We start from the raw sequence: 25,518 nt of genomic DNA, 5'->3' as shown, positions 1-25,518 counted from the left end.
TGGGAGTGTTTCCATGGATTCCACGGCTGGTGTTGATGTTCTGCTCGGGCAGGGATGGAGTTAAGTTTTCCTGGGAGTTGTGTTTGGCATTTGGGAGCTGAGTTTGGCCAAGGTTGGGCTTTTCCTGGGCTGGGGAGGGGCAGAGCTGCAGCCTGGAGCCCCTCACGGGATGTTCCATACCTGCAGTGTCCTTCTCCATGGAAAAACTGGGATGGAGGAGGGGCAGAAAGGGGCAGTTTGGCTTCCAGGAGTGCGTGGAGTGAGAGGAGTGACTTTGCTTGGGCTTTGCCTCCCTTTCCTTCTCCGTGGTTCCATCTCATCCCAGGAATTTTCTTATCCAAGAGCTTCCTTTCCCTCCCTGCTTCCTTTTGGGATCTGCTTCCTTCAGGCTTTGCAATTCCAGCTCAGCCTTTGCTGGGCTCTTTTTCCTGGCAAACCCGAGGTATCGGGCTGGGATTTGGCCTCTATTCCCATTATCCAGGTGCTCCAGGAGCATTCCCTGGAGGTGAACAACTGGTCTGCCTTCCTCCTCCTCCTCCTCCTCCAGGACAGATCCCAGCTCCTGGTGTGACCAGAACATTCCCAGTGATGATCCTGGCTCTTTGAGTTCCCAGTGCAGCGATCCCAGCTGAGATCCTGCTGGATCTGGAGCTGGCAGCAGGAATGTGTCCAGGGAGGGGTGGCAGGAGCCACTTTCACCTCTAAAATCCCGGGAATTTGTTTTGCCTGAGCAGGCAGGTGCTGGAACGGCAGAGCAGCCGGCTCTGTTGTGCTCTGTTGTGCTCTGCTGGGTTTGGGCCGTGCTGGAGGAGCTGGAGGATCCCAGGATCGAGGGATAACACGGACAGACACCGTGGATAACCCCAAAAATCCAGGAGCCTCCTGCTGGAACGGGGATGTCCCCTCGAGGTGGGCTCGTGCCGCCAAAGGGAAGTCTGGAGGTGACGATCCCAGATTTCCAGAGATCCAGGGAACGTCGTGCTGGCCAGGGCCATCCCAAAGAATCACGGCAGAGAATTCCCAGCTGCAGGAAAAGGGCTGGGAATGCCTCGCCCAGCTGCTGACCTCCATGCTGGAACATCTGGGCTGCCGTGGCAGGAGCGGGATGAGGAATTGGCCACGGGAAAGGATCCACGGCGCCCTCCGGACACCGACGCCGTCGTGGGGTTGGGCAGCCCAGGGAGGAGGAGGAGGAGGAGGAGGAGGAGAATCCAGCTCCTTCCAGAACCTTCCAAGATGTTGCCATCAACCAAAGGAAGATCAGGGATGCTCCAGAAGAGATGCAGCTTTTGGGATCGGACGTGGTGCCGTCCGTGTGGATATGGGGCACTTGTGGAGCAGCTCTTGGGAAGGCCCAGCAGCTTCCCAGGCATGGCAGGGCTCTGGTTCCGCCTTTCTGTAGCACAGAGCCTGAAAATTCCTTGCTGTTTCTAGGGAGAAATCGGGAAATTCTCCTCCTGGAATTGCCCTTCGGGTAAATCTTCGTGTAACGGGAGAAATCCACTTCCAGCTTCTCCTGAGGTTCCTGGAGGAAAGGAGGCTCCGGGGGGACCTTCTGGCTCTCCTGGCTGGGGAGAGGGAATTGGGATCTTATCCCAGGGAACAGGGACAGGAGGAGAGGGAACGGCCTCCGGCTGTGCCAGGGGAGGCTCAGGTTGGACATCAGTAGGAATTTCCTCATGGAAAGGGTGGCCAGGCCTTGGAAGTTCCCAGGGAGCTTTGGAGTGCCCATCCCTGGAGGTGCCCAAGGAATTCCTTGTGCCGAGGTGTGGATCGGGCACAGCTTGGACTCGCTGATCCCGGAGATCTTTCCCAGCCTGAATAATCCTGGGATTCTGGCCTGTGGCAGGTCAGGCTTTCCTTTGCCTTCTTTGAGCTCCGTGTGGGAATTCTCGCTCCGGATCTGTGCCTGTCTCTTCCTGCACGTGCAGCAGAGCCTTGCAAGCACCAGGGAGGATTTAAAATCCCAACATTTCCATTTCTCAGCCCCTATTGGGAAGGCTGGAAAAACGGAGGCGGGAAGTTGAAGGGAAAGCAAGGAAGGCATCGTTTGGCTTTTCCGTTGTGCTCTGGAGTTCTGGGATTGCTGTTCCCAGGGATCAGCGAAGCACGGTGGGCTTGGGAGAAGGTCCTTGGAGCGTGGAGGTGCTCCAAGGGCTGGATCAGGCTGGGAGAGCTGGGAATGTTGCCCTGGAGAAGGGAAGGAGCCAGGGAGAGCTGGGAGCCCCTTGCAGGGCCTAAAGGGGCTCCAGGAGAGCTGCAGAGGGACTGGGGCCAAGGGCTGGAGGGCCAGGAGGCAGGGAATGGCTTCCCAGTGGGAAAGGGGAGCTTGGGCTGGGATGTTGGGAAGGAATTGCTGGCTGGGAGGGTGGGGAGGGGCTGGGCTGGAATTGCCAGAGCAGCTGGGGCTGCCCCTGGATCCCTGGCAGTGCCCAAGGCCAGGCTGGGATGGACTTGGATCCAGCTGGGATAGTGGGAGGTGCCCCTGGATGGGCTTTGAGGTCTCTCCCAAGCCAAAGCATCCCAGGATTCCGCCCGATTTCCGTTCCGCGTCGCTGCAGCCCCAGCTCAGAGCTGGGTCCCTGCTGCGGTGTCCCGGTCCCAGCAGCGGCAATTCCAAGGGTTGGACGCTTCCCAAAGAAAGCAGCCTGGAAGAGGAAGGTGAGGCTCTCCCTGATATCTCCAGACCATTGTTTTCCATCATCTTGGAATTTCCTTAGACAGCATTTCCAGCATTTCTTTTGGAAAGGTCGCTCAGGAGCTCCTCGGCTGCGGCCCTCCCTAAGATTCCCAAACTGGTTTGGGTGGGAAGGGACCTCCAATCCCATCCAGTGCCACCCCTTGCCATGGACAGGGACATTTCCCGTGGACCAGGTTGCTCCGAGCCCCTTCCAGGCTGGATCACCATCGGATGAGCTGAGGTTTGCAGAGGTGAGTTGTGATTCCCGATCGTGCTGTGGGAGCTTCCCAGCTCCCAGGTGTCCGTGTGAAAATACCTGGAGAAGTAAAAACTCATCCGACGGAAATTTGGGTTCTTTCCCTGCTCCGGGACATTCCTGAGCCCTGGAATTAAGGTTGGTGATGTTCCAGATTGGCTCTGCTGATCCATTCGTGGTTGTCCTGGTGCTGGGTGCCTTTGGGAGCGTTCCCCCTCCCGCTGCTTCCCACAGGGATGGGCTCGGAGGGAATTTTTGCCCTCCGGTGCTGGGAATTCCAGAGAAAACCCAAATGGAAAGGCAGGAGGTGACATGGGGAATGTTGGTTCCCATCTCTTTGGAAACCCTCTGGAACAAACAGCCTCACCTGCAGTTCCTGTTGAAACCCAATTTAATTTGTGGAGGGAGGAGGAATCCGGGCTGAGAGGCCGGATTTTTAGGAATGCTGGCTGGTGGGAATCTGGTCCTTGTGGCTCTCTGGGTGTTTGCTTGGAGAGGATTCCTAGGATTCCTGTTTCTCCTGGGCCTGAGCACTTTGTGCTTGCTTCAAGTGAAATCATTCCTGCTGGAACTCGCACCCGGATGGGACCAAACCCCAGGAATCGCGCTGGGAAATCCTCCTCTCCCTCGCCTGGGTTGTGCTCCTCAAACCTTCGGCGTTGTGAGGCCCCGGGAGAGGCAGCACCGCTCGTGGAAGAGCTTCCACCCGGAGTCAGCTTCCACGGGCTCGGAAAAGAAAACCCCGCGCCGGCGCCGGCGAGACGAGAACCGCGGCGCCGCCGGAATTCAGCGCTGGGAAAACTCCTGGGAAAACTCCTGGGAAAACTCCTGAGAAAACTCCTGGGAAAACTCCTGAGAAAACTCCTGGGAAAACTGGGAAAGCTTCATGTGTTGCTGTGAGAAGAGTCCAGTTCTGGGAGCCAACTGATGGACAGGGGGAAACGAGGAATTGCCGGGTTCGGGGTTTTCCTGCTTCGGGATGGGCTTGGGAATGAGGATGGTGCTGATGTCGTGGCTGTTGCTTTGTCCTCGCCCTCAATCCCGGATTCCCGGTGTCCCCGCTCGGCCCCCGAGGAGCTGCTGGACAAGGACTTTGCTGCTGTTGTGGTGTTTCGCTGCTCCGCTCTCCATCTCCATCCCTGGCCTGCTTGGACGGGGCTTGGAGCAACCTGGGATAACGGGAGGTGGAATGAGATGGGCTTGAAGGTTTCTTTTCCAGCCCAAACCGCTCTGGGATTCTATTTCCCCGTCTCTGTGGTGTCTTAATTTTACTCTCCCTGTGTTTGTACCTTCATTCCCGAATTCTCAGTGTTTTCACCCAAACTAAGCCCCACTCCCCTTGGCCACGGTGCTTTTTGGTGTGCGGATATTTCCTCGTTGTTGTTGCCGTTGGTTCCTGTACGATTTCCCTCCTCTCTCGTTTCACGCCCCTTCCGCTTTAAGCTCTTAACATCTGGGAGACCGGATTATTTTCTACCCACAGAATTCCAGCCTCTCATCCCACCCTGTGAATCCTTGCAGGGTTTGCTCTTCACCCATGAGAGCGGCCATGGGAGTGTCCTCCTGGAAACTGCTCCGGCCTCGGCTCAGCTCCACCGAGTCGTAACTGGTTTGAGTTCTCCACGTAGATGGTTTCACTTCCAACTCATCCCTCGCCAGCCTCCAGACAGGGTTTTTATTCATGCTTTGCCTTGCTGCTCCTAAAATTCACTGTAATTAAACCCAAACTCTGTTGTCACCGAGAAGAGAACTGCCAGGTTTGCAGCGACGCTGTTGCAAGCGTCGCCGCCGGTCGCGTTCCCCGGGCCCTTGTTGGGTTTGAGCTCGTTGGTTAACCTCCCGTTCTCTAGATTTTAAGATTCCACGCGGTGAAAGCAAACCTTTTCCTGGGCATTTTGAGTGCTTTAAGCTGTCGTGCCAGAACCCCGCTGTCGTGCCTCGGGTTGTTTTGCTCACCGTCGCAGACGCCGCTGTGAGCGCATGCCAAAGATGACCCATCTAATCCTTGTCTTTTAACTTGCAGCTTTGTGTTGTTCTTGGAAAGTTTCGCACCACTTGTGAATTCCCTGAACCTTGGCCTTGCCAGCCCCTTTGTGTTGGGCCCTCCTCCTTTTCAGCTTGCCCAAATTAAGACCCACTTGGCTCTCCAGCACTTGTCCTCGGCTGCCAGCGGCGGGCCGGCACCTCCCCGTGCTGGCTTCCGCCAGGCATTGCTGAAAGACGCAATGTTTAGCCCCAGAGGAACCTTGCCCCCGAGGCCCAGAGGACCCAACCCGTCGGGCACCAAACCCCCGGGAGCCTTCGGGGCCAGAGGCGCGGCGGGGCCGCCGAGGAAACCCGCGCCCGCGACGCCCCAAGGAGCGCCGCAGAGATTCTCGGGACAGGAGGCGCTCCAGTGGACGGGTTCCCAGAGGATCAACGTCCGCGTCACGCTGCACAGGGCCGACCCCAGGAAGGTCAAGGAGAAGACCAACCTGCACCAGGAGCAGAAGGGAGACCCGCGCGCCAGCCTCTGGGACAGCGGCCCCTGCCCCGCCGGGAGCGCCGGGCCGAAGCCGCCCGGCCCGGCGCCGGTCTTGGAGCAGAATTCCAACCCCCAGAACCGCTACACGCCCGAAAGCGCCTCCAGCATTTTAGCGAGCTTCGGGCTGTCCAATGAAGACCTGGAGGAGCTGAGCCGCTACCCCGACGACCAGCTGACGCCCGAGAACATGCCGCGGATCCTGCGGGAGATCCGCATCCGGAAGATGGGCCACGCCGTGCCCGGCCTGCACGCTCCGAGCCGGGGGGACGAGCCGGTGGGCGAGACCAGCGGCGCCGCCGTCAAGGGCAAGGTGATCGACTACGGCCACGCCAGCAAGTACGGCTACACCGAGGACCCGCTGGAGATCCGCACCTACAACGCCGAGGCGCTGCCCGAGGAGCCGGTGGAAGCGCGCGTCTACAACCCCGACGGCTCGAGCGCCGAGAGCAGGGAAGAATTCCAGCGGGAGCCGAGCGTGCCGGTGGCCGTCCCGCCGCCCAGCGTGCCGTGCAACGCCGTGTTCCCGGCGGAAGAGCTCATCAAGCTGCCGGCTTTTCCCGCCGACTCCTCGCCCGCTCCGTCGTTTTTCCCGGCCGAGCCCCCGGCCAAGGTGCCGGTGCTGTGCGGCGCCGCCACCGCGCCCGCCGCGCTGCCGGCGGTGAAGCCGGTGTCGCAGCCGCCCATGCCGCCGGTGCTGCCGCCCATGCTGCCGGCGCTGCTGCCCACGCCGCTGCCGCAGCCCATGCTGCCCCCGGTGATGCCGCCGCTGGTCCAGCCGCCCGTGTCCCAGCACGTGTTGCCGCCCTTGACGTCGCCGCCCTTCTCGGCCGGGCTCTTGGCCGCCATCAGCCAGCACGAGCAGAAGCAGCGCGAGACCGGCGGCTCCCAGCCTGGGCCCGGCGCCGCCGGCGGGACCGCGGCGGGACACAAGAGCTTCCATTCCCAGGCCGGGGAGCCCATCAAATCCCCGTTCGGGGTGGTGAAGGCCTCCTGGCTGCCCGTGTTCCCGGATTCCCAGAAGAGCAAACGCCTGCCCACCCCGTCCATGATGAACGACTACTATGCCACGTCGCCGCGAATATTCCCACATTTGTGTTCTCTGTGTAACCTTGAATGCACTCATATGAAGGTGAGTGGCTTTCCCAGATTATTCCCTAAGCGTGGGTACTTCCTGGCGCAGATTGTTTTCCCCTGGGAATTCCCATGGATTGGGATGCTGCTCGCCAAGGTTGAGTGTTGGGAATGGTGCTAGAAATGATTGTAAGAGCGTGTTCTGCTCCCGGTTGCGTTGCAGAGTTGCTTTGCCTGTTGGTTTTTTGGTTGTTTTTTTTTTTTTGTTTGTTTGTTTTTAAATTTCTTTTCTTTCGAAACAGCTTTTTCGTGTTAAAAAAGCGGGGTCTGGCTTTGCAGCGGGTCTGGAACGACAAAAAGCAAAGCTCAAGCAGCGCAGTGAAACGTCCGTGTCGTGTGGGGAGGGGGGGGACTAAAATCACGTCTTGGGGAGGGTGAGATGTCCGTGTGTTCATTCCCTCCCCCCTTCCTCCTCCTCCTCCTCCTCCAAAGTGTGCCTGACAACAAAAGAGCCCATTTAGAACCCAAAATTTCCTCTTCCAAATAACGGTCTGGGTGACAGCGCTGAATATTCCGGAGGCTGGCTCGGAGGGACGCGGGAGAAGCGTCCGGTCATCCCGCCGGGCTCTCGAGCCTTGAAGGAGATGAGAGTTTTCAGCTTGGAAGGAAAAGAAATGAAGGGGGAAAAATGGTGGATATTGGGAGCTAGAAAATGTTTGGAAAGCTGTGGGTTTTCCTGGAAAAGCCCAAGGTTTGATCTGTCAAAAACGCCATGTAAAAATCACGGGATAATGGATGGATGAGTGTTTAATGCGTTTGAATTCCAAAGTGTGGAAAGGCTGTTGGGGGGAGGGGTTTTTGGGATTTGGCAAAATCCTGGCGATTTTAGGCTCTGTTTCTGCTGTGAATTCAAAATGGGATTAAAAACCGGGGATGGATGTGTGGGGAAAAACAACCCGAAATTCCCAGATCCTTTTCCTCGGGAAGCGCCGAGGGCTAAGGAGATGGGAAATGGGAAACAGGAGGGAAGATTGAAAATAGAAGTGGGTGGAACTGAGCAGGGAGACCAAAGTGGGGAGGGGTTCATGAAGGGAAAAAAGCACTTTGGGAAAAGTGGGATGAATTAACTGGGAATTTTCCTCTCGTTTTAAGGGGGAAAAGGAAGGAAATGGTGTCACTCAGAGCCCTGTGTCGGAGCTTTTGGGGGTGGGTTAAAGGTTGGCAATCCTTGTCCCGCTGGCACCGCAGCGTGGGATGCGTTCCCAAGGCATCCTGATCCCACTGCAGCTTCCCAAAGCTGCTCCTTGCCCTTGGCCTCGGGATTCGCATCCTTCGGGAAGCGTTCGGTGCTCACCTCATGGGAGCAGCCGTGCTGCAGAAGAACCCCGAGAGTTTGGGTGGTTTTTATCCCAAAAAATGAAAGAGGAAAACGTCCAGCTGCTGTGTCCGTGAATCGCAGAGAAGGAAGAATTCCTCGGAATTCCAGCTCCGCAAATCCCGTTGGTTTCGCCTCGGTTGGGTGGTCGGGGATGAGCTGGACCTTGTTCATCTTCCCAACCGTTCCCTGTCCCGTTCTGGGGGGGAGCTGGATGGGACCTCCGCTTGGAAGAGCCACGAGATCCGGCGATTCCCGGCGAGCGGCGCCGCCGACTTGAGACGTTTGACGTTGTCCCACGTGGCCTGGAAGAAGGGATTGCCTGGATGGAGCGCTCCGGGCTGGATGGCGGCACTCGGGAGTTGGCAACGGCTCCGTGTCTGGCTGGCACCGGGGATGGGGATGGGGGTGGGCGCTGTGTGTCGCTGACGAGGACGCCGGCGTCGGTCGCCCTTGGCAAGGTGGAGGTGACGCCAGGATGCCAGCTGGAGGGAAGGGACGGCGTCACCTGGACAGCCTGGAGAGGTGGGAGCGTCCCGACCTCAGCGAGGCCGTGGGCAGGAGGGGCAGGACGATCCCGGCACGGATCCAGGATGTGAAGAGAGTGGTGGGAGCAGCCCTGGGAGAAGGACTTGGGGTCCACGTGTCCCGGGACAGATCCCTGTGTCCTGGGCTGATCCCACAGCGTGGGCAGCAGGAAAGGTGGGAATTGTGCTCCTGTGCCCCGCTCAGGTGAGGCTCCACCTGCAGAGCTGCTTCCAGTTCCCAGATGCCAACTCCTGGAGGACGTGGAGCTGCTGGAGCAAAGCCAGAGCAGGTTCTGGAGCTGCTCCAGGATTGTGGAGCCCCTATGGAGGCAGCCTGGGAGAGCTGGGAATGTTGCCCTGGAGAAGGGAAGGAGCCAGGGAGAGCTGGGAGCCCCTTGCAGGGCCTAAAGGGGCTCCAGGAGAGCTGCAGAGGGACTGGGGCCAAGGCATGGAGGGCCAGGAGGCAGGGAATGGCTTCCCAGTGGGAAAGGGGAGCTTGGGCTGGGATGTTGGGAAGGAATTGCTGGCTGGGAGGGTGGGGAGGGGCTGGGCTGGAATTGCCAGAGCAGCTGGGGCTGCCCCTGGATCCCTGGCAGTGCCCAAGGCCAGGCTGGGATGAACTTGGATCCACCTGGGATGGTGGGAGGTGTCCCTGCCCACGGATGAGGCGGGAATGGGATGGGATTCCAGACCTTTTCCAACCCAAAGCCTTCCAGGATTCCGGGATACCGTGGGATGAAGATGAACTTTGTCGTTATCCCCCACTCGAAGACCCTGCCCACAAAATTCCAGCGATGCGTTCCCAGCTCAGGTCGTTGGATTTCTTTTTCCGTGGATCCTTTTCATCCGCTCCCCACCTGACTCCTCCCGTGCCGTGGGAAGGGAATTCCAGCAAATTCCTGCCGTTGGAAAACGAAGCCAGAATTCCCACCTGGACGTGGCAACGCCATCGCAACGCGATCCCAACATCGTCCTTCCGGCTCAGCCATTCCAAACCTCCCCAGGCTGAATTTCCCCTGGATTGAAACCCCCTTCCCGCTGCTGCCCAGAGCATCCCACCAGCTCCTCATTAATTATCTCCCGGAATTAACGAGCTCCGATGCCATCCAGGCTGAACGTGGCCTCGAGGTGTCCGCGGAACGCCGCCTTTGGGGTGGCCCCCAGCTGAGAACGGGATTTTCTGCCTCTTTCCTACCCAAAACCCCTCCTGAAGGTCACTTTTCCCAACTTTTCATCATTTTAAAGTGTTTTTTTTTTCCTTCAGAAGCCACAAATTTCGCTGTCTCCCACCTGCATCCAGAGGTTTTTGGGGGTGTTTTTTTTTTATGGAAAATAGATTGTTTTAAACTTTCAAACCGGGCCTGATCCAAAATCTTGTGGATTTGGGGGCGGTGGAGATGTCCGTGGAAGGTGAGGTTGGAATTTGCCGGATTTGGCCTCGTTTTTATGCCGGGTAGGAAGGGCCGTGGTCGGTGGTGGCTTTGGAAGTGCTGGGAATGCTGATCCCAGAGGGCTTTTCCAACCTCAGAAATCCTGGGAATGTTCCTGTGGGATCCTCAGGGTTGGCTGGAGCCCCCAGCAAGGTGGATTTTGGGGCGTTAAAAACGGGATTTGAGGCCAAACCGATGCTCGGGGGTTGAGAATTCCCAAAAATCTTTGTGCCCCGAGCAGTTTTTTCGGATAAAATTCCCAATTCTCCTCTGCCTTAGGTGGAGTCCAACCCCACTGCTGTTCCCTTTAAAATCCCAATTCCCCAAATCCTCAATAGCTGGAAGGATTTCATGGATTATTCCTCGGAATTCCGAGGCGCCCTTCACGCGATTCCTCCTTCCCATCCCGTCCGGAATGAGGCGGATCCGTGGCGTTCCCAAAACCAGGGATGGGATTTCTCCCGATTTCCCACGAGTTTTGTTTCCTAAATCCCTTCCAAACGGGGGAGCAGCTCTTCCTTGGAATCCGTGGAATGCTGGCACTTTGATCTTTTCCATGGAGAATCGCACTGGGAATTCCTTTGTTGGGAATAAGCTCGGAGCTCCCGGAGTTTCTTGGTGGTGATCCATGAGTGAGAGGAATTTGGGATGGATTTAGGGTGGAAAGGTGGGAATGGAGGAGTTTTTTCCTCCTGTTGGGATGGGATCCTCTGCTTTTAGGGGCATGGATTTTTCTTGGGATACCTGGAAAAGTTGTGGCTGCTCCGGATCCTTGGAATGTCCGAGGTCGGGCTGGATGGGGTTTGGAGCAGCTCGGGATAATGGGATCGTCTTGGGGTTCCCTTCCAACCTGAACGTTCCGTGATGATTCTGTGGGCAGTGGGATAGTCCCAAAAAAGAGGAAGATCCCAAAATCCAGAGGGATTTGGAATCCAGAGGGGTTTGGATTCTGTGGCAGTGGGATATTCCCAAAAAGATTGAACATCCCAAAATCCAGAAGGATTTGGGTTCTGTGTCAGTGGAATATTCCCAAAAAGGGATTTGGGTTCTGTGGGCAATGGAATATTCCCAAAAAGGAGGAAAATCCCAAAATCCAGAGGGATTTGGATGCTGTGGGCAGTGGGATATTCCCAAAAAGGGATTTGGGTTCTGTGGGCAGTGGGATATTCCCAAAAAGGAAAATCCCAAAATCCAGAGGGGTTTGGATTCTGTGGCAGTGGGATATTCCCAAAAAGGAAAATCCCAAAATCTAGAGGGATTTGGGTTCTGTGGGCAATGGAATATTCCCAAAAAGATTGAACATCCCAAAATCCAGAGGGGTTTGGATTCTGTGGCAGTGGGATATTCCCAAAAAGGGATTTGGGTTCTGTGGCAGTGGGATAATCCCAAAATCCAGAGGGATTTGGGTTCTGTGTCAGTGGGATATTCCCAAAAAGGGATTTGGGTTCTGTGGGCAGTGGGATATTCCCAAAAAGGAAAATCCCAAAATCCAGAGGGATTTGGGTTCTGTGTCAGTGGAATATTCCCAAAAAGGGATTTGGGTTCTGTGAGCAATGGAATATTCCCAAAAAGATTGAACATCCCAAAATCCAGAGGGGTTTGGGTTCTGTGGGCAGTGGGATATTCCCAAAAAGGGATTTGGGTTCTGTGGGCAGTGGGATATTCCCAAAAAGGGATTTGGGTTCTGTGGGCAGTGGGATATTCCCAAAAAGGGATTTGGGTTCTGTGGCAGTGGGATATTCCCAAAAAGGAAAATCCCAAAATCCAGAGGGATTTGGATGCTGTGGGCAGTGGGATATTCCCAAAAAGGGATTTGGGTTCTGTGGGCAATGGAATATTCCCAAAAAGATTGAACATCCCAAAACCCAGAGGGATTTGGGTTCTGTGGGCAGTGGGATATTCCCAAAAAGGGATTTGGGTTCTGTGGCAGTGGGATATTCCCAAAAAGGGATTTGGGTTCTGTGGGCAATGGAATATTCCCAAAAAGATTGAACATCCCAAAACCCAGAGGGATTTGGGTTCTGTGGGCAGTGGGATATTCCCAAAAAGGGATTTGGATTCTGTGGCAGTGGGATATTCCCAAAAAGGGATTTGGGTTCTGTGGGCAGTGGGATATTCCCAAAAAGGAGGAAAATCCCAAAATCCAGAGGGGTTTGGGTTCTGTGGGCAGTGGAATATTCCCAAAAAGATTGAACATCCCAAAATCCAGAGGGATTTGGGTTCTGTGGGCAGTGGGACATTCCCAAAAAGGAAAATCCCAAAATCCAGAAGGATTTGGGTTCTGTGGGCAGTGGGACATTCCCAAAAAGGAAAATCCCAAAATCCAGAGGGATTTGGGTTCTGTGGCAGTGGGATATTCCCAAAAAGATTGAACATCCCAAAATCCAGAGGGATTTGGGTTCTGTGGGCAGTGGGATATTCCCAAAAAGGGATTTGGGTTCTGTGGGCAGTGGGATATTCCCAAAAAGATTGAACATCCCAAAATCCAGAGGGATTTGGGTTCTGTGGGCAGCGGGATGTTTCCAAAAAGGAGGAAAATCCCAAAATCCAGAAGGATTTGGAATCCAGAGGGATTTGGGTTCTGTGGGCAGTGGGATATTCCCAAAAAGGAGGAAGATCCCAAAATCCAGAGGGGTTTGGATTCTGTGGGCAGTGGGATATTCCCAAAAAGGGATTTGGGTTCTGTGGGCAGTGGGATATTCCCAAAAAGGGATTTGGGTTCTGTGGCAGTGGAATATTCCCAAAAAGATTGAACATCCCAAAATCCAGAGGGATTTGGGTTCTGTGGGCAGTGGGATATTCCCAAAAAGGAGGAAGATCCCAAAATCCAGAAAAAGGGATTTGGGTTCTGTGGGCAGTGGGATATTCCCAAAAAGGAGGAAAATCCCAAAATCCAGAGGGATTTGGGTTCTGTGGCAGTGGAATATTCCCAAAAAGGAAAATCCCAAAATCCAGAGGGGTTTGGGTTCTGTGTCAGTGGAATATTCCCAAAAAGGGATTTGGGTTCTGTGGCAGTGGAATATTCCCAAAAAGATTGAACATCCCAAAATCCAGAGGGGTTTGGATGCTGTGGGCAGTGGGATATTCCCAAAAAGGAAAATCCCAAAATCCAGAGGTGTTTGGGTTCTGTGGCAGTGGGATATTCCCAAAAAGGAAAATCCCAAAATCCAGAGGGATTTGGGTTCTGTGTCAGTGGAATATTCCCAAAAAGGGATTTGGGTTCTGTGGCAGTGGGATATTCCCAAAAAGGAGGAAAATCCCAAAATCCAGAAGGATTTGGAATCCAGAGGGATTTGGGTTCTGTGGCAGTGGGATATTCCCAAAAAGATTGAACATCCCAAAATCCAGAGGGATTTGGGTGCTGTGGCAGTGGGATATTCCCAAAAAGGGATTTGGGTTCTGTGGGCAGTGGGATATTCCCAAAAAGGGATTTGGGTTCTGTGGGCAGTGGGATATTCCCAAAAAGGGATTTGGGTTCTGTGGGCAGTGGGATATTCCCAAAAAGGAGGAAAATCCCAAAATCCAGAGGGGTTTGGCTGGAGAAGACCTGGAGAGGAGAATGAGATTCCCAAAAATCCTTGGAGCAGCAGCTGGAGGGACTTGGGAGCCAAAATCCCTCACGGGCACCGTGGGATGGGAATTTGATATCGATTAGTCCCCATTTGATATCGATTAGTCCCCATTTTATATCGATTATTCCTCATTTTATATCGATTATTCCCCATTTTATATCGATTATTCCTCATTTTATATCGATTATTCCCCATTTTATTGCATTTTATAGGAATTATTCCCCATTTTATTTCACTTTATATTGATTATTCCCCATTTTATTGCACTTTATATCAATTATTCCATCGTTTATTTCAGTTTATATGAATTATTCCCCATTTTATTTCACTTTATATTGATTATTCCCCATTTTATTGCACTTTATATCAATTATTCCCCATTTTATTGCATTTTATATGAATTATTCCAAATTTTATTTCACTTTATATTGATTATTCCCCATTTTATTTCCCTTTATATCAATTATTCCATCGTTTATTTCAGTTTATATGAATTATTCCCTATTTTATTGCATTTTATATCAATTATTCCCCATTTTATTGCACTTTATAGGAATTATTCCATCGTTTATTTCAGTCTATATGAATTATTCCCCATTTTATTTCACTTTATATCGATTATTCCCCATTTTATTGCATTTTATAGGAATTATTCCAAATTTTATTTCCCTTTATATCAATGATTCCCCATTTTATTGCATTTTATATTGATTATTCCCCATTTTATTGCATTTTATAGGAATTATTCCCCATTTTATTGTATTTTATATCAATTTTCCCCATTTTATTGCCCTTTATATTGATTATTCCATCTTTTTATTTCCCTTTATATCAATTATTCCCCATTTTATTGCATTTTATATTGATTATTCCCCATTTTATTGCACTTTATATGAATTATTCCAAATTTTATTGCACTTTATATTGATTATTCCCCATTTTATTGCATTTTATAGGAATTATTCCAGATTTTATTGCATTTTATGTTAATTATTCCCCATTTTAGTGGTTTTATATTAATTATTCCCTATTTTATTTCATTTTATATCAATTATTCCCCATTTTATTGCATTTTATAGGAATTATTCCACCTTTCATTGCATTTTATAGTAATTATTCCCCATTTTAGTGGTTTTATATTAATTATTCCACCTTTTATTTCATTTTCTATCAATTATTCCCCATTTTATTGCTTTTCTATCAATTATATAAATTATTAACCCATAATATTCATATTAATTATTCCCTATTTTATTGCACTTTATCTCAATGATTCCACCTTTTACTGCATTTATATGAATTTTATAAATTATAATATTAATATATCAATAGAGAATATTAATTTTTATTAATTATGCTACATTTTACTGAATTTTATATTTATTCCCTATTTTATTGCACTTTATATTAATTATTCCACCTTTTTTGCATTTATATTTATTATATTAGTTATAATCTTAATATATTAATATATTAATATAGAATAAATTTATATTGTTCTCCCTTTGCATTTATATTTATTGCATTAATTATAATCTTAATATATAATATTAATTTATATCAGTTATTCCACCTTTTATTGCAATTATATTAATTATAGTATTAATCTATTAATAAATAATGATATTTCATATTAATTGTTCCACCTTTGATTGCATTTGTATTCATTAGATAAATTATAAAATTAATATATTAATATCTAATAATAGTTTATATTAATATTCCAGCTTTTATTGTACTCTATATCAGTTATTCCACTTTTTATTGCATTTATGTTCATTATATTAATTATAATATTTATTAATATATAATTCTAATTTGTATTAATTATTCCACCTTTTTGGTATTTATATTCAGATTATAATATTGATATATTAATATATAATAATAATTATTTATCTTTATGTTTCCACCTTTTATTGAGTTTATATTCATTAGATACATTTTATTAATATAGTAATAATAATTGATATCAATTACTCCACCTTTGATTCCATTTGATGTTAATTATTCCCTATTTTATATTAATTATTCTATCTTCTTTGCATTCATATTAATTATACAGATTACAATATTAATAATATTAATATATAATATTAATTGATATTAATTATTCCACCTTTAATTGCGTTTTATATCAATTATTCCACCTTTTATTGCATTTATATTCATGATATTAATTATAGTATTTATTAATATATTTATTAAATATTAATTTATACCAATTATTCCACCTTTTTTGCACTTATATTAATTATATAGATTATAATATTAATGTATCAATATATTAATAATAATTTATATCAATTATCCCACCTTATATTGCATTTATATTCATTTGATAAATGATAATATTGATATATTAATATATATTATTAATTTATGTTAATTACTTCACCTTTGATTGCGTTTTATATCAATTATTCCCTATTTTTTATCACTTATTCCCTATTTTATCTCAATTATTCCCTATTTTCCATCACTTATTCCCTATTTTATATCCATTATCCCACCTTTTATTGTATTTATGTTCATTTGATAAATGATAATATTGATATATTAATATATAATACTAATTACTCCATCTCTGATTGCATTTTATCTCAATTATTCCCTATTTTATCTCAATTATTCCCTATTTTTTATCAATTATTCCCTATTTAATCTCAATTATTCCCTATTTTCCATCACTTATTCCCTATTTTATCTCAATTATTCCACTTTTTATTGCATTTATGTTCTTTATATTAATTATAATATTTACTGATTAATGCATAGCATTAATTCATATTAATTACTCCACCTCTGATTGCATTTTATCTCAATTATTCCCTATTTTCTCTCACTTATTTCCTATTTTATCTCAATTATTCCCTATTTTATCTCACTTAATCCCTATTTTTTATCAGTTATTCCCTATTTTATCACTTATTCCCTATTTTATCTCAATTATTCCCTATTTTCTCTCAATCATTCCCTATTTTTTATCAGTTATTCCCTATTTTTTATCACTCATTCCCTATTTTCTCTCACTCATTCCCTATTTTCCATCACTTATTCCCTATTTTATCTCAATTATTCCCTATTTCCTATCACTTATTCCACTTTTTATCTCAATTATTCCCTATTTTATCTCACTTATTCCCTATTTTATCACTTATTCCCTATTTTCTCTCAATCATTCCCTATTTTATCAGTTATTCCCTATTTTTTATCAATTATTCCCTATTTTCCATCACTCATTCCCTATTTTATCTCAATTATTCCCTATTTTATCTCACTTAATCCCTATTTTTTATCAATCATTCCCTATTTTATCAGTTATTCCGTATTTTCCATCACTTATTCCCTATTTCCTATCACTTATTCCACTTTTTATCTCAATTATTCCCTATTTTCTCTCAATCATTCCCTATTTTCTATCAGTTATTCCCTATTTTCCATCGCTTATTCCACTTTTTATCTCAATTATTCCCTATTTTATCTCACTCATTCCCTATTTTTTATCACTTATTCCCTATTTTCTCTCATTCCCTATTTTCTGTCAATTATTCCCTATTTTCCATCACTTATTCCCTATTTTATCTCAATTATTCCCTATTTTTTATCACTTATTCCCTATTTTATCTCACTTATTCCCTATTTTATCTCAATTATTCCTTATTTTCTCTCACTTAATCCCTATTTTTTATCAGTTATTCCCTATTTTATCACTTATTCCCTATTTTATCTCAATTATTCCCTATTTCCTATCACTTATTCCACTTTTTATCTCAATTATTCCCTATTTTATCTCAATTATTCCCTATTTTCCATCACTCATTCCCTATTTTATCACTTATTCCCTATTTTTTATGAGTTATTCCCTATTTTCCATCCCTCATTCCCTATTTTCCATCACCTATCCCCTATTTCAGATCCCTCACCCCCTCTAATTACATTCCCCCCCCTATTAATTACACCCCTTCTCCCCTCCCACCTCCATTTCCATTAACCCCCCCCTCATTTGCATTCCCATTAACTCCATTAATTAGCCCCTCACCCAATTAACCCCCCCCAAATCCCTGCCCACCATTCCCCCCTTTTCCCTGCGGTTTTAAAGCTCCCAAATTCCCTTTTTTTTCCCCCAGAATTTTCCCCCATCCCATCACCCCTGGACACCCCCAGCTTTTCCCAAGGAATATCCCCCGTTCCTCCTCCACCTCCCATCCCACATTCCCAGTAAAACCCAATTTTAGGGAATTCTCCTTGGAATTCCATCCCATTTTTTTTTATGGGGGGGTTCCTTGAAATCCTCACCAATCCCACACCGAGCTTCATCCCTTCTCAAACAAAACTGGGACAAAATATCCCAAAATTCTGCGAGGAGTTGGGCCTCGACATTCCCAAAGCTCCAAGCGTGGGAATTCCAGAGTGGGAACGATGTTGGGAATTTTTGGGAATCTTGGGAATTCCGTGGATTTTGGCTCCCGCTGATCCCCCGTGGTGCCGCCGCCTGCTGGGGGTGGGGTTGGGGGGGGTCGTGGATGGAATTCATGGATTGGGAAATCCATTGGAGTTCGTGGAGATTTTGGGGGCTGGAGCAGTCAGGAAGGAGAAGGAATTGTTGGAATTCCCTGCTTGGGTTTTTTTCCATGGAATTTGGACTTTTCCTGAGGTAAAAAAACGGGGTTGGAAGGTGCAAACTGGAGCTCGGGGGTCAATCCCGTTGTTTCTCGCTTTGATCCCGTTTTTTCCTGCTGTCCTTTTTTTTGGGGTTTTTTCCCCCCCCCTTTTCCAGGATTGGATCCTGCACCAGAACAACCCTGCCCACCTGGAGAGCTGCCGCAAGCTGCGCCAACAGTAAGGGATCCCTGGGAATCCTTGGGAATGCTGGGATGCTGGGGAGGGAGCACCTGGAATCTCATCCCATTCCTACCCCATCCCATGGGCAGGGACACCTCCCACCATCCCAGGTGGATCCAGGTTCATCCCAGCCTGGCCTGGGATGTTCCCAGGGATCCAGGGGCAGCCCCAGCTGCTCTGGGAATTCCATCCCGAGGAATTCCTTCCCAAATCCCACTGGGAAGCCATTCCCTGCCTCCTATCCCAAATCCCTCATCCCAAATCCCTCTGCAGCTCTCCTGGAGCCCCTTTAGGCCCTGCAAGGGGCTCCCAGCTCTCCCTGGCTCCTTCCCTTCTCCAGGGGAACATTCCCAGCTCTCCCAGCCTGATCCAGAGCAGAGGGGCTCCAGAATCCTGGAATGCTTTGGGTGGGAAAAGACCTTAAATCCCATCCCATTCCCACCCCATCCCATGGGCAGGGACACCTCCCACCATCCCAGGCTTTTCCAAATCCCATCCCAGCCTGGCCTTGGGCATTCCCAGGGATCCAGGGGCAGCCCCAGCTGCTCTGGCAATTCCATTCCCAGCAATTCCATTCCCAAATCCCACCCCAAGCTCCCCTTTCCCACTGGGAAGCCATTCCCTGCCTCCTGGCCCAAATCCCTTATCCCAAATCCCTTATCCCAAATCCCTTATCCCAAATCCCTCTGCAGCTCTCCTGGAGCCCCTTTAGGGACTCTGAGGATTCCCTGGAATTCTCCCTTCTCCAGGAGAACATTCCCAGCTCTCCCAGCCTAGATCCAGAATCCTGGAATGTTTTAGTTTAGGAGAGACCTTAAATCCTATCCAGGGACACTTCCCACCATCCCAGGTGGATCCAATTCCCATCTGAGCAGCACTGGATAAAGAAAAAGCAGCATTTGGTGCTCCTGGAATGTTAACTGGGAATATTTCTCGGGAAAAAATCCCGATTTGGTTGGGAATTTTGCCTTTTCCACTGACGTTTTCCCATTGTCCTTGACAGATATCCCGAGTGGAATCCCGAGGCTCACTCCTCCAACAGGTACCTCGTAGCATTCCTTCCCTTCGTTCGTTAATAATTAATTACTCCCGGCAATTCATCTCCTTAATTACCTCCTCCAAGCTCTCTCGATGACGTCACCACCCTTCCGTTACAAAATTTTGTGGGATTTTTTTCGGGGATTTCTTGGGGGGGGGTTTTTGGTCCCAAATTCCGTAGAATTCCGAGCTGGTTTGGGTAGGAGGGACCTTAAAATTCCCCAATTTTTTTATCCCGTTCGTCCCTCCTGGTTTGTTTCACCAGGGGAATGTTGGCTCCTTTTTCCCAACTTCCAAAGATTCCTTGGGGAATGACATTCCCACAAGCTGGAAAACCCTTGGAATCCACAGATTCCCAACTTTATCCTTTCATTTTCCCTCTTTCCCACCTCTGATGAATCCCTTTTTAATCACCTCGCTGGGCATTAATTGCTCTTCTCACCACCTTGGGATTGTTTTCCTGGTTGGAGATTTCTCTGTGCTTTGGGCTGGAATTGTTGGGATTTTCTTGGGATTTTCCTGGGATTTTCCTGGGATTTTCCTGAGATGTTCCTGGGATTTTCCTGGGATGTTCCTGGGATGTTCCTGGGATGTCCCTGGGATGTTCCTGAGATTTTCCTGGGATTTTCCTGGGATTTTCCTGAGATTTTCCTGAGATTTTCCTGGGATTTTCCTAGGATTTTCCTGGGATGTTCCTGGGATTTTCCTGGGATGTCCCTGGGATGTCCCTGGGATGTTCTTGGGATGTTCCTGAGATTTTCCTGGGATGTTCCTGGGATGTTCCTGGGATGTTCCTGGAATGTTCCTGGGATTTTCCTGAGATTTTCCTGGGATTTTCCTGAGATTTTCCTGAGATTTTCCTGGGATGTTCCTGGGATTTTCCTGGAATGTTCCTGGGATGTCCCTGGGATGTTCCTGAGATTTTCCTGGGATTTTCCTGGGATTTTCCTGAGATTTTCCGGGGATGTTCCTGGGATGTTCCTGAGATTTTCCTGGGATTTTCCTGGGATTTTCCTGGGTTGTTCCTGGGATTTTCCTGGGATGTTCCTGGGATGTTCCTGGGATGTTCCTGGGATTTTCCTGGGATTTTCCTGAGATTTTCCTGGGATGTTCCTGGGATGTTCCTGAGATGTTCCTGAGATTTTCCTGGGATGTTCCTGGGATTTTCCTGGGATTTTCCTGAGATTTTCCTGGGATGTTCCTGGGATGTTCCTGGGATGTTCCTGAGATGTTCCTGAGATTTTCCTGGGATTTCCCTGGAATGTTCCTGGGATGTTCCTGGGATTTTCCTGAGATTTTCCTGGGATGTTCCTGGGATGTTCCTGAGATGTTCCTGAGATTTTCCTGGGATTTCCCTGGGATGTTCCTGGGATGTCCCTGGGATGTCCCTGGGATGTTCCTGGGATTTTCCTGGGATTTTCCTGAGATTTTCCTGAGATTTTCCTGGGATGTTCCTGGGATGTTCCTGGGATGTTCCTGGGATGTTCCTGGGATTTTCCTGGGATGTCCCTGGGATGTCCCTGGGATGTTCCTGAGTTTTTCCTGGGATGTTCCTGGGATTTTCCTGGGATGTTTCCATGAATGACTCCTCCAGATTTCCCGGGAAGCTGAGTGTGGGTGTGTGGCTGGAATTCCTTCAGGGAGCTGCAGTTGAGGTCTCTCTGTTCTGAACAAGGAAGGGGAGGGAAAACAAAAAAAGCTTGAAAGAAAGAAATAAAACCAAGAAACTTTGGGAAAAATCCGTGAGGAGAAGAATCATGGAATTGTGGAATAGGTTGGCTTGGGAAGGATCTTCAATCCCAACAATTCCACCCCCTTTCCATGGGCAGGGACAGCTTCTGCTATCCCAGGTGGATCCAAATCCATCCCAGCCTGGCCTTGGGCATTCCCAGGGATCCAGGGGCAGCCCCAGCTGCTCTGGCAATTCCAGCCCAGCTCCTCCCCACCCTCCCAGCCAGCAATTCCTTCCCAACATCCCAGCCCAAGCTCCCCTTTCCCACTGGGAAGCCATTCCCTGCCTCCTGCCCCTCCAGCCCTTGGCCCCAGTCCCTCTGCAGCTCTCCTGGAGCCCCTTTAGGCCCTGCAAGGGGCTCCCAGCTCTCCCTGGCTCCTTCCCTTCTCCAGGGGAACATTCCCAGCTCTCCCAGCCTGATCCAGAGGGGCTCCACAATCCTGGAATGCTTTGGATTAGTAGGGATTTTAAATCCCATCCCATTCCCACCCCATCCCATGTTTAGGGACACCTCCCTCTATCCCAGCTGGATCCAAGCCCCAGTGTCCAACCTGGCCTTGGACATTCCCAGGGATCCAGGGGCAGCCCCAGCTGCTCTGGCAATTCCATTCCCAGCAATTCCATTCCCAAATCCCACCCCAAGCTCCCCTTTCCCACTGGGAAGCCATTCCCTGCCTCTTATCCCAAATCCCTTATCCCAAATCTCTCTGCAGCTCTCCTGGAGCCCCTTTAGGGACTCTGAGGATTCCCTGGAGTTTTCCCTTCTCCAAGTGAACATTCCCAGCTCTCCCAGCCTGGATCCAGAATCTTGGAATGCTTTGACTTGGAAAACACCTGGAATCCCATTCCCAATCCCATCCACGTTTAGGGACACCTCCCTCTATCCCAGGTGGCTCCGAACCCCAATGTCCAACCTGGTTTTGGGACATTCCCACGGATCCAAGAGCAACCCCAACAGCTCTATCAATCCCAACCCTCCCAACCAGCAATTCCTTCCCAAATCCCACCTTCCCCACCATTCCCCGAGTCTCCCCCCATATCCCAAACCCCTCCTCCAGCTCTCCCAACACCCCTTTAAACCCCACAAACCCCTCCCAACATCTCCCTTCATTTTCCCCCTCTCCAACCCCACCATTCCCACTTCTCCCAACCATTCCTTCCTATCCCCCCACCCATCCCTTTTTTTTTTTTTTCCTCCCCCTCAGGAATGCCGGCGACAGGAAGGAGAACCGAACCCCCAAACACCGTTCCAGTTCCTCCAGCCCCAACCGGAGACATTCCCGCCCCAACATCTCCAGAGGCTCCGGAGCTTCCGGCTCCGCCCTGCACCGTTACCGCTCCCGATCCCGCAGTCCCGGCAGATTCCGAAGGCCCCGGAGCCGTAGCCCCCGTTCCATCCGAAGGCTCAGCCCCAGGCACAGATCCAGATCCCCACAACGTTCCAGGAATCTCCTGAGATCCAGTCCCAGACCTCGGAGATCATCCAGCACCGACCGCTCTTCCCGTCGATCCAGCCGCTCCCAAGGTCACGTAATTCCCAAAGGGTTTGGTTTTTTTCTCCTTTTTTTGGGGGGGGTTTTGGGTTTTCAGGATGGGAAATCCCAGTGGGGAATGAGCAGGGAATGGATTGGTGAGAAGGGGGGTTTTTTTGTTTTTTTTTTGGGAAGGATTGGATAAAAATTGGGAATGAGCCAAGAAGTGTTCTCCGTAGCAAGGCAGCAGTCAGGGATTTTGTTAAGGAATAATTCAAGCAGCCAAGGAAGGCAGGATTTGGGAGAAGGATTTGAGCTGGGAAGTACCTCTGGGTATTTTTTAGCAAGCCAGGAGCACAATCCCAAAGAAATTCCCGCTTTTTTTTCCATAGAAAACAAGGCACCATTGGGATTTTTTTCCCCCTTTTTTCCAAGGGTTTGGAGGTTTCCAAGGTTTGGGGGTTTTTATGGATCTCACGGGTGAGATTTTCCCAGCAGTGGGTGATGAAGCTGAAAGAGCAGGGAAAAAAACCCCCCCCCCAAAAAAAACTTCCCAAAAATCCCACCTGGCAGTGCCTGCAAATGGGAATCCAGCTCCTTTCCCACTCCAAATTCTGGGATTTTTGATGGATAAATCTCCTTTTTCCCCCTTTTTTCCCTTTTCCCCCCCTCCTGTTTTTTAACTGGTTTCTCACACTTTTTTCTTCCCCTTTTCTCTCCTCTTTTTCCCTCCCTTTTTTCCCATTTCCTGCCTCTTTTTTCTCCCCTTTTTCCCTCCCTTTTTTCCCATTTCCTGCCTCTTTTTTTCTCCCCTTTTCCCTCCTCTTTTTCCCTCCCTTTTTGCCCATTTCCTGCCTCTTTTTTCTCCCCTTTTCCCTCCTCTTTTCCCCTCCCTTTTTTCCCATTTCCTGCCTCTTTTTTCTCCCCTTTTCCCTCCTCTTTTTCCCTCCCTTTTTTCCCATTTCCTGCCTCTTTTTTCTCCCCTTTTCCCTCCTCTTTTTCCCTCCCTTTTTGCCCATTTCCTGCCTCTTTTTTCTCCCCTTTTCCCTCCTCTTTTTCCCTCCCTTTTTTCCCATTTCCTGCCTCTTTTTTCTCCCCTTTTCCCTCCTCTTTTCCCCTCCCTTTTTCCCATTTCCTGCCTCTTTTTTCTCCCCTTTTCCCCTCCCTTTTTTCCCATTTCCTGCCTCTTTTTTCTCCCCTTTTCCCTCCTCTTTTCCCCTCCCTTTTCCCCCATTTCCTGCTGCCTTTTTCTCCCCTTTTCCCTCTTCTTTTTCCCTCTATTTTTTCCCTCCCTTTTTTCCCATTTCCTGCCTCTTTTTTCTCCCCTTTTCCCCTCCCTTTTTTCCCATTTCCTGCCTATTTTTTCTCCCCTTTTCCCCTCCCTTTTTTCCCATTTCCTGCCTCTTTTTTCTCCCCTTTTCCCTCCTCTTTTTCCCTCCCTTTTTTTCCCATTTCCTGCCTCTTTTTTCTCCCCTTTTCCCTCCTCTTTTTCCCTCCCTTTTTTCCCATTTCCTGCCTCTTTTTTCTCCCCTTTTCCCTCCTCTTTTTCCCTCCCTTTTTTCCCATTTCCTGCCTCTTTTTTCTCCCCTTTTCCCTCCTCTTTTTCCCTCTATTTTTTCCCTCCCTTTTTTCCCATTTCCTGCCTCTTTTTTCTCCCCTTTTCCCTCCTCTTTTCCCCTCCCTTTTTTCCCATTTCCTGCCTCTTTTTTCTCCCCTTTCCCCCTCCCTTTTTTCCCATTTCCTGCCTCTTTTTTCTCCCCTTTTCCCCTCCCTTTTTTCCCATTTCCTGCCTCTTTTCCCTCCTCTTTTCCCTCCTCTTTTTCCCTCCCTTTTTTCCCATTTCCTGCCTCTTTTTTCTCCTCTTTTTCCTCCCTTTTTTCCCATTTCCTGCCTCTTTTTTCTCTTTTTTCCCTCCCTTTTTTCCCATTTCCTGCCTCTTTTTTCTCCCCTTTTCCCTCCTCTTTTCCCCTCCCTTTTTTCCCGTTTCCTGCCTCTTTTTTCTCCCCTTTTCCCTCCTCTTTTCCCCTCCCTTTTTTCCCATTTCCTGCCTCTTTTTCCCTCCCTTTTTTCCCATTTCCTACCTCTTTTTTTCTCCCCTTTTCCCTCCTCTTTTTCCCTCCCTTTTTGCCCATTTCCTGCCTCTTTTTTCTCCCCTTTTCCCCTCCCTTTTTTCCCATTTCCTGCCTCTTTTTTCTCCCCTTTTCCCTCCTCTTTTCCCCTCCCTTTTTTCCCATTTCTGCCTCTTTTTTCTCCCCTTTTCCCTCCTCTTTTTCCCTCCCTTTTTTCCCATTTCCTGCCTCTTTTTTCTCCCCTTTTCCCTCCTCTTTTTCCTCCCTTTTTCCCATTTCCTGCCTCTTTTTTCTCTTCTTTTTCCCTCCCTTTTTTCCCATTTCCTGCCTCTTTTTTCTCCCTATTTCCCTCCTCTTTTTCCCTCCCTTTTTTCCCATTTCCTGCCTCTTTTTTCCTCTTCTTTTTCCCTCCCTTTTTTCCCATTTCCTGCCTCTTTTTTCTCCCCTTTTCCCTTCTCTTTTTCCTCCCTTTTTTCCCATTTCCTGCCTCTTTTTTCTCCCCTTTTCCCTCCCTTTTTTCCCTCCCTTTTTTCCCTCCCTTTTTTCCCATTTCCTGCCTCTTTTTTCTCCCCTTTTCCCTCCTCTTTTTCCCTCCCTTTTTTTCCCATTTCCTGCCTCTTTTTTCTCCCCTTTTCCCCTCCCTTTTTTCCCATTTCCTGCCTCTTTTTTCTCCCCTTTTCCCTCCTCTTTTTCCCTCCCTTTTTTCCCATTTCCTGCCTCTTTTTTCTCCCCTTTTCCCTCCTCTTTTTCCCTCCCTTTTTTTCCCATTTCCTGCCTCTTTTTTCTCCCCTTTTCCCCTCCCTTTTTTCCCATTTCCTGCCTCTTTTTTCTCCCCTTTTCCCTCCTCTTTTTCCCTCCCTTTTTTCCCATTTCCTGCCTCTTTTTTCTCCCCTTTTCCCTCCTCTTTTTCCCTCCCTTTTTTTCCCA

General features: G+C 48.8%; 1 protein-coding gene across 2 annotated transcripts in view; it reads left to right on the top strand.

Moving 5' to 3' along the window:
* The window catches only part of ZNF638 (zinc finger protein 638), a 91,969-nt gene that overhangs the window by 1,922 nt on the left and 64,529 nt on the right, over positions 1–25,518 (top strand). Inside the window, exons 2-5 of one of the 2 annotated variants that reach the window (XM_069014832.1) lie at positions 4,960–6,589; positions 18,216–18,277; positions 19,284–19,322; positions 22,256–22,575. In XM_069014832.1, coding sequence (XP_068870933.1) covers positions 5,162–6,589; positions 18,216–18,277; positions 19,284–19,322; positions 22,256–22,575 — 1,849 coding nt within the window. In that variant the 5' untranslated portion in view covers positions 4,960–5,161. Of the gene's footprint in view, positions 1–4,959; positions 6,590–18,215; positions 18,278–19,283; positions 19,323–22,255; positions 22,576–25,518 lie in introns of those variants that run through there. The other variant, XM_069014831.1, reaches the window with a different exon arrangement.

The sequence above is a fragment of the Aphelocoma coerulescens genome, chromosome 4, assembly GCF_041296385.1.
Source record: "Aphelocoma coerulescens isolate FSJ_1873_10779 chromosome 4, UR_Acoe_1.0, whole genome shotgun sequence".
Taxonomy (NCBI): Eukaryota; Metazoa; Chordata; class Aves; order Passeriformes; family Corvidae; genus Aphelocoma; species Aphelocoma coerulescens.
This window is presented reverse-complemented; position numbering and strand designations above follow the sequence as displayed.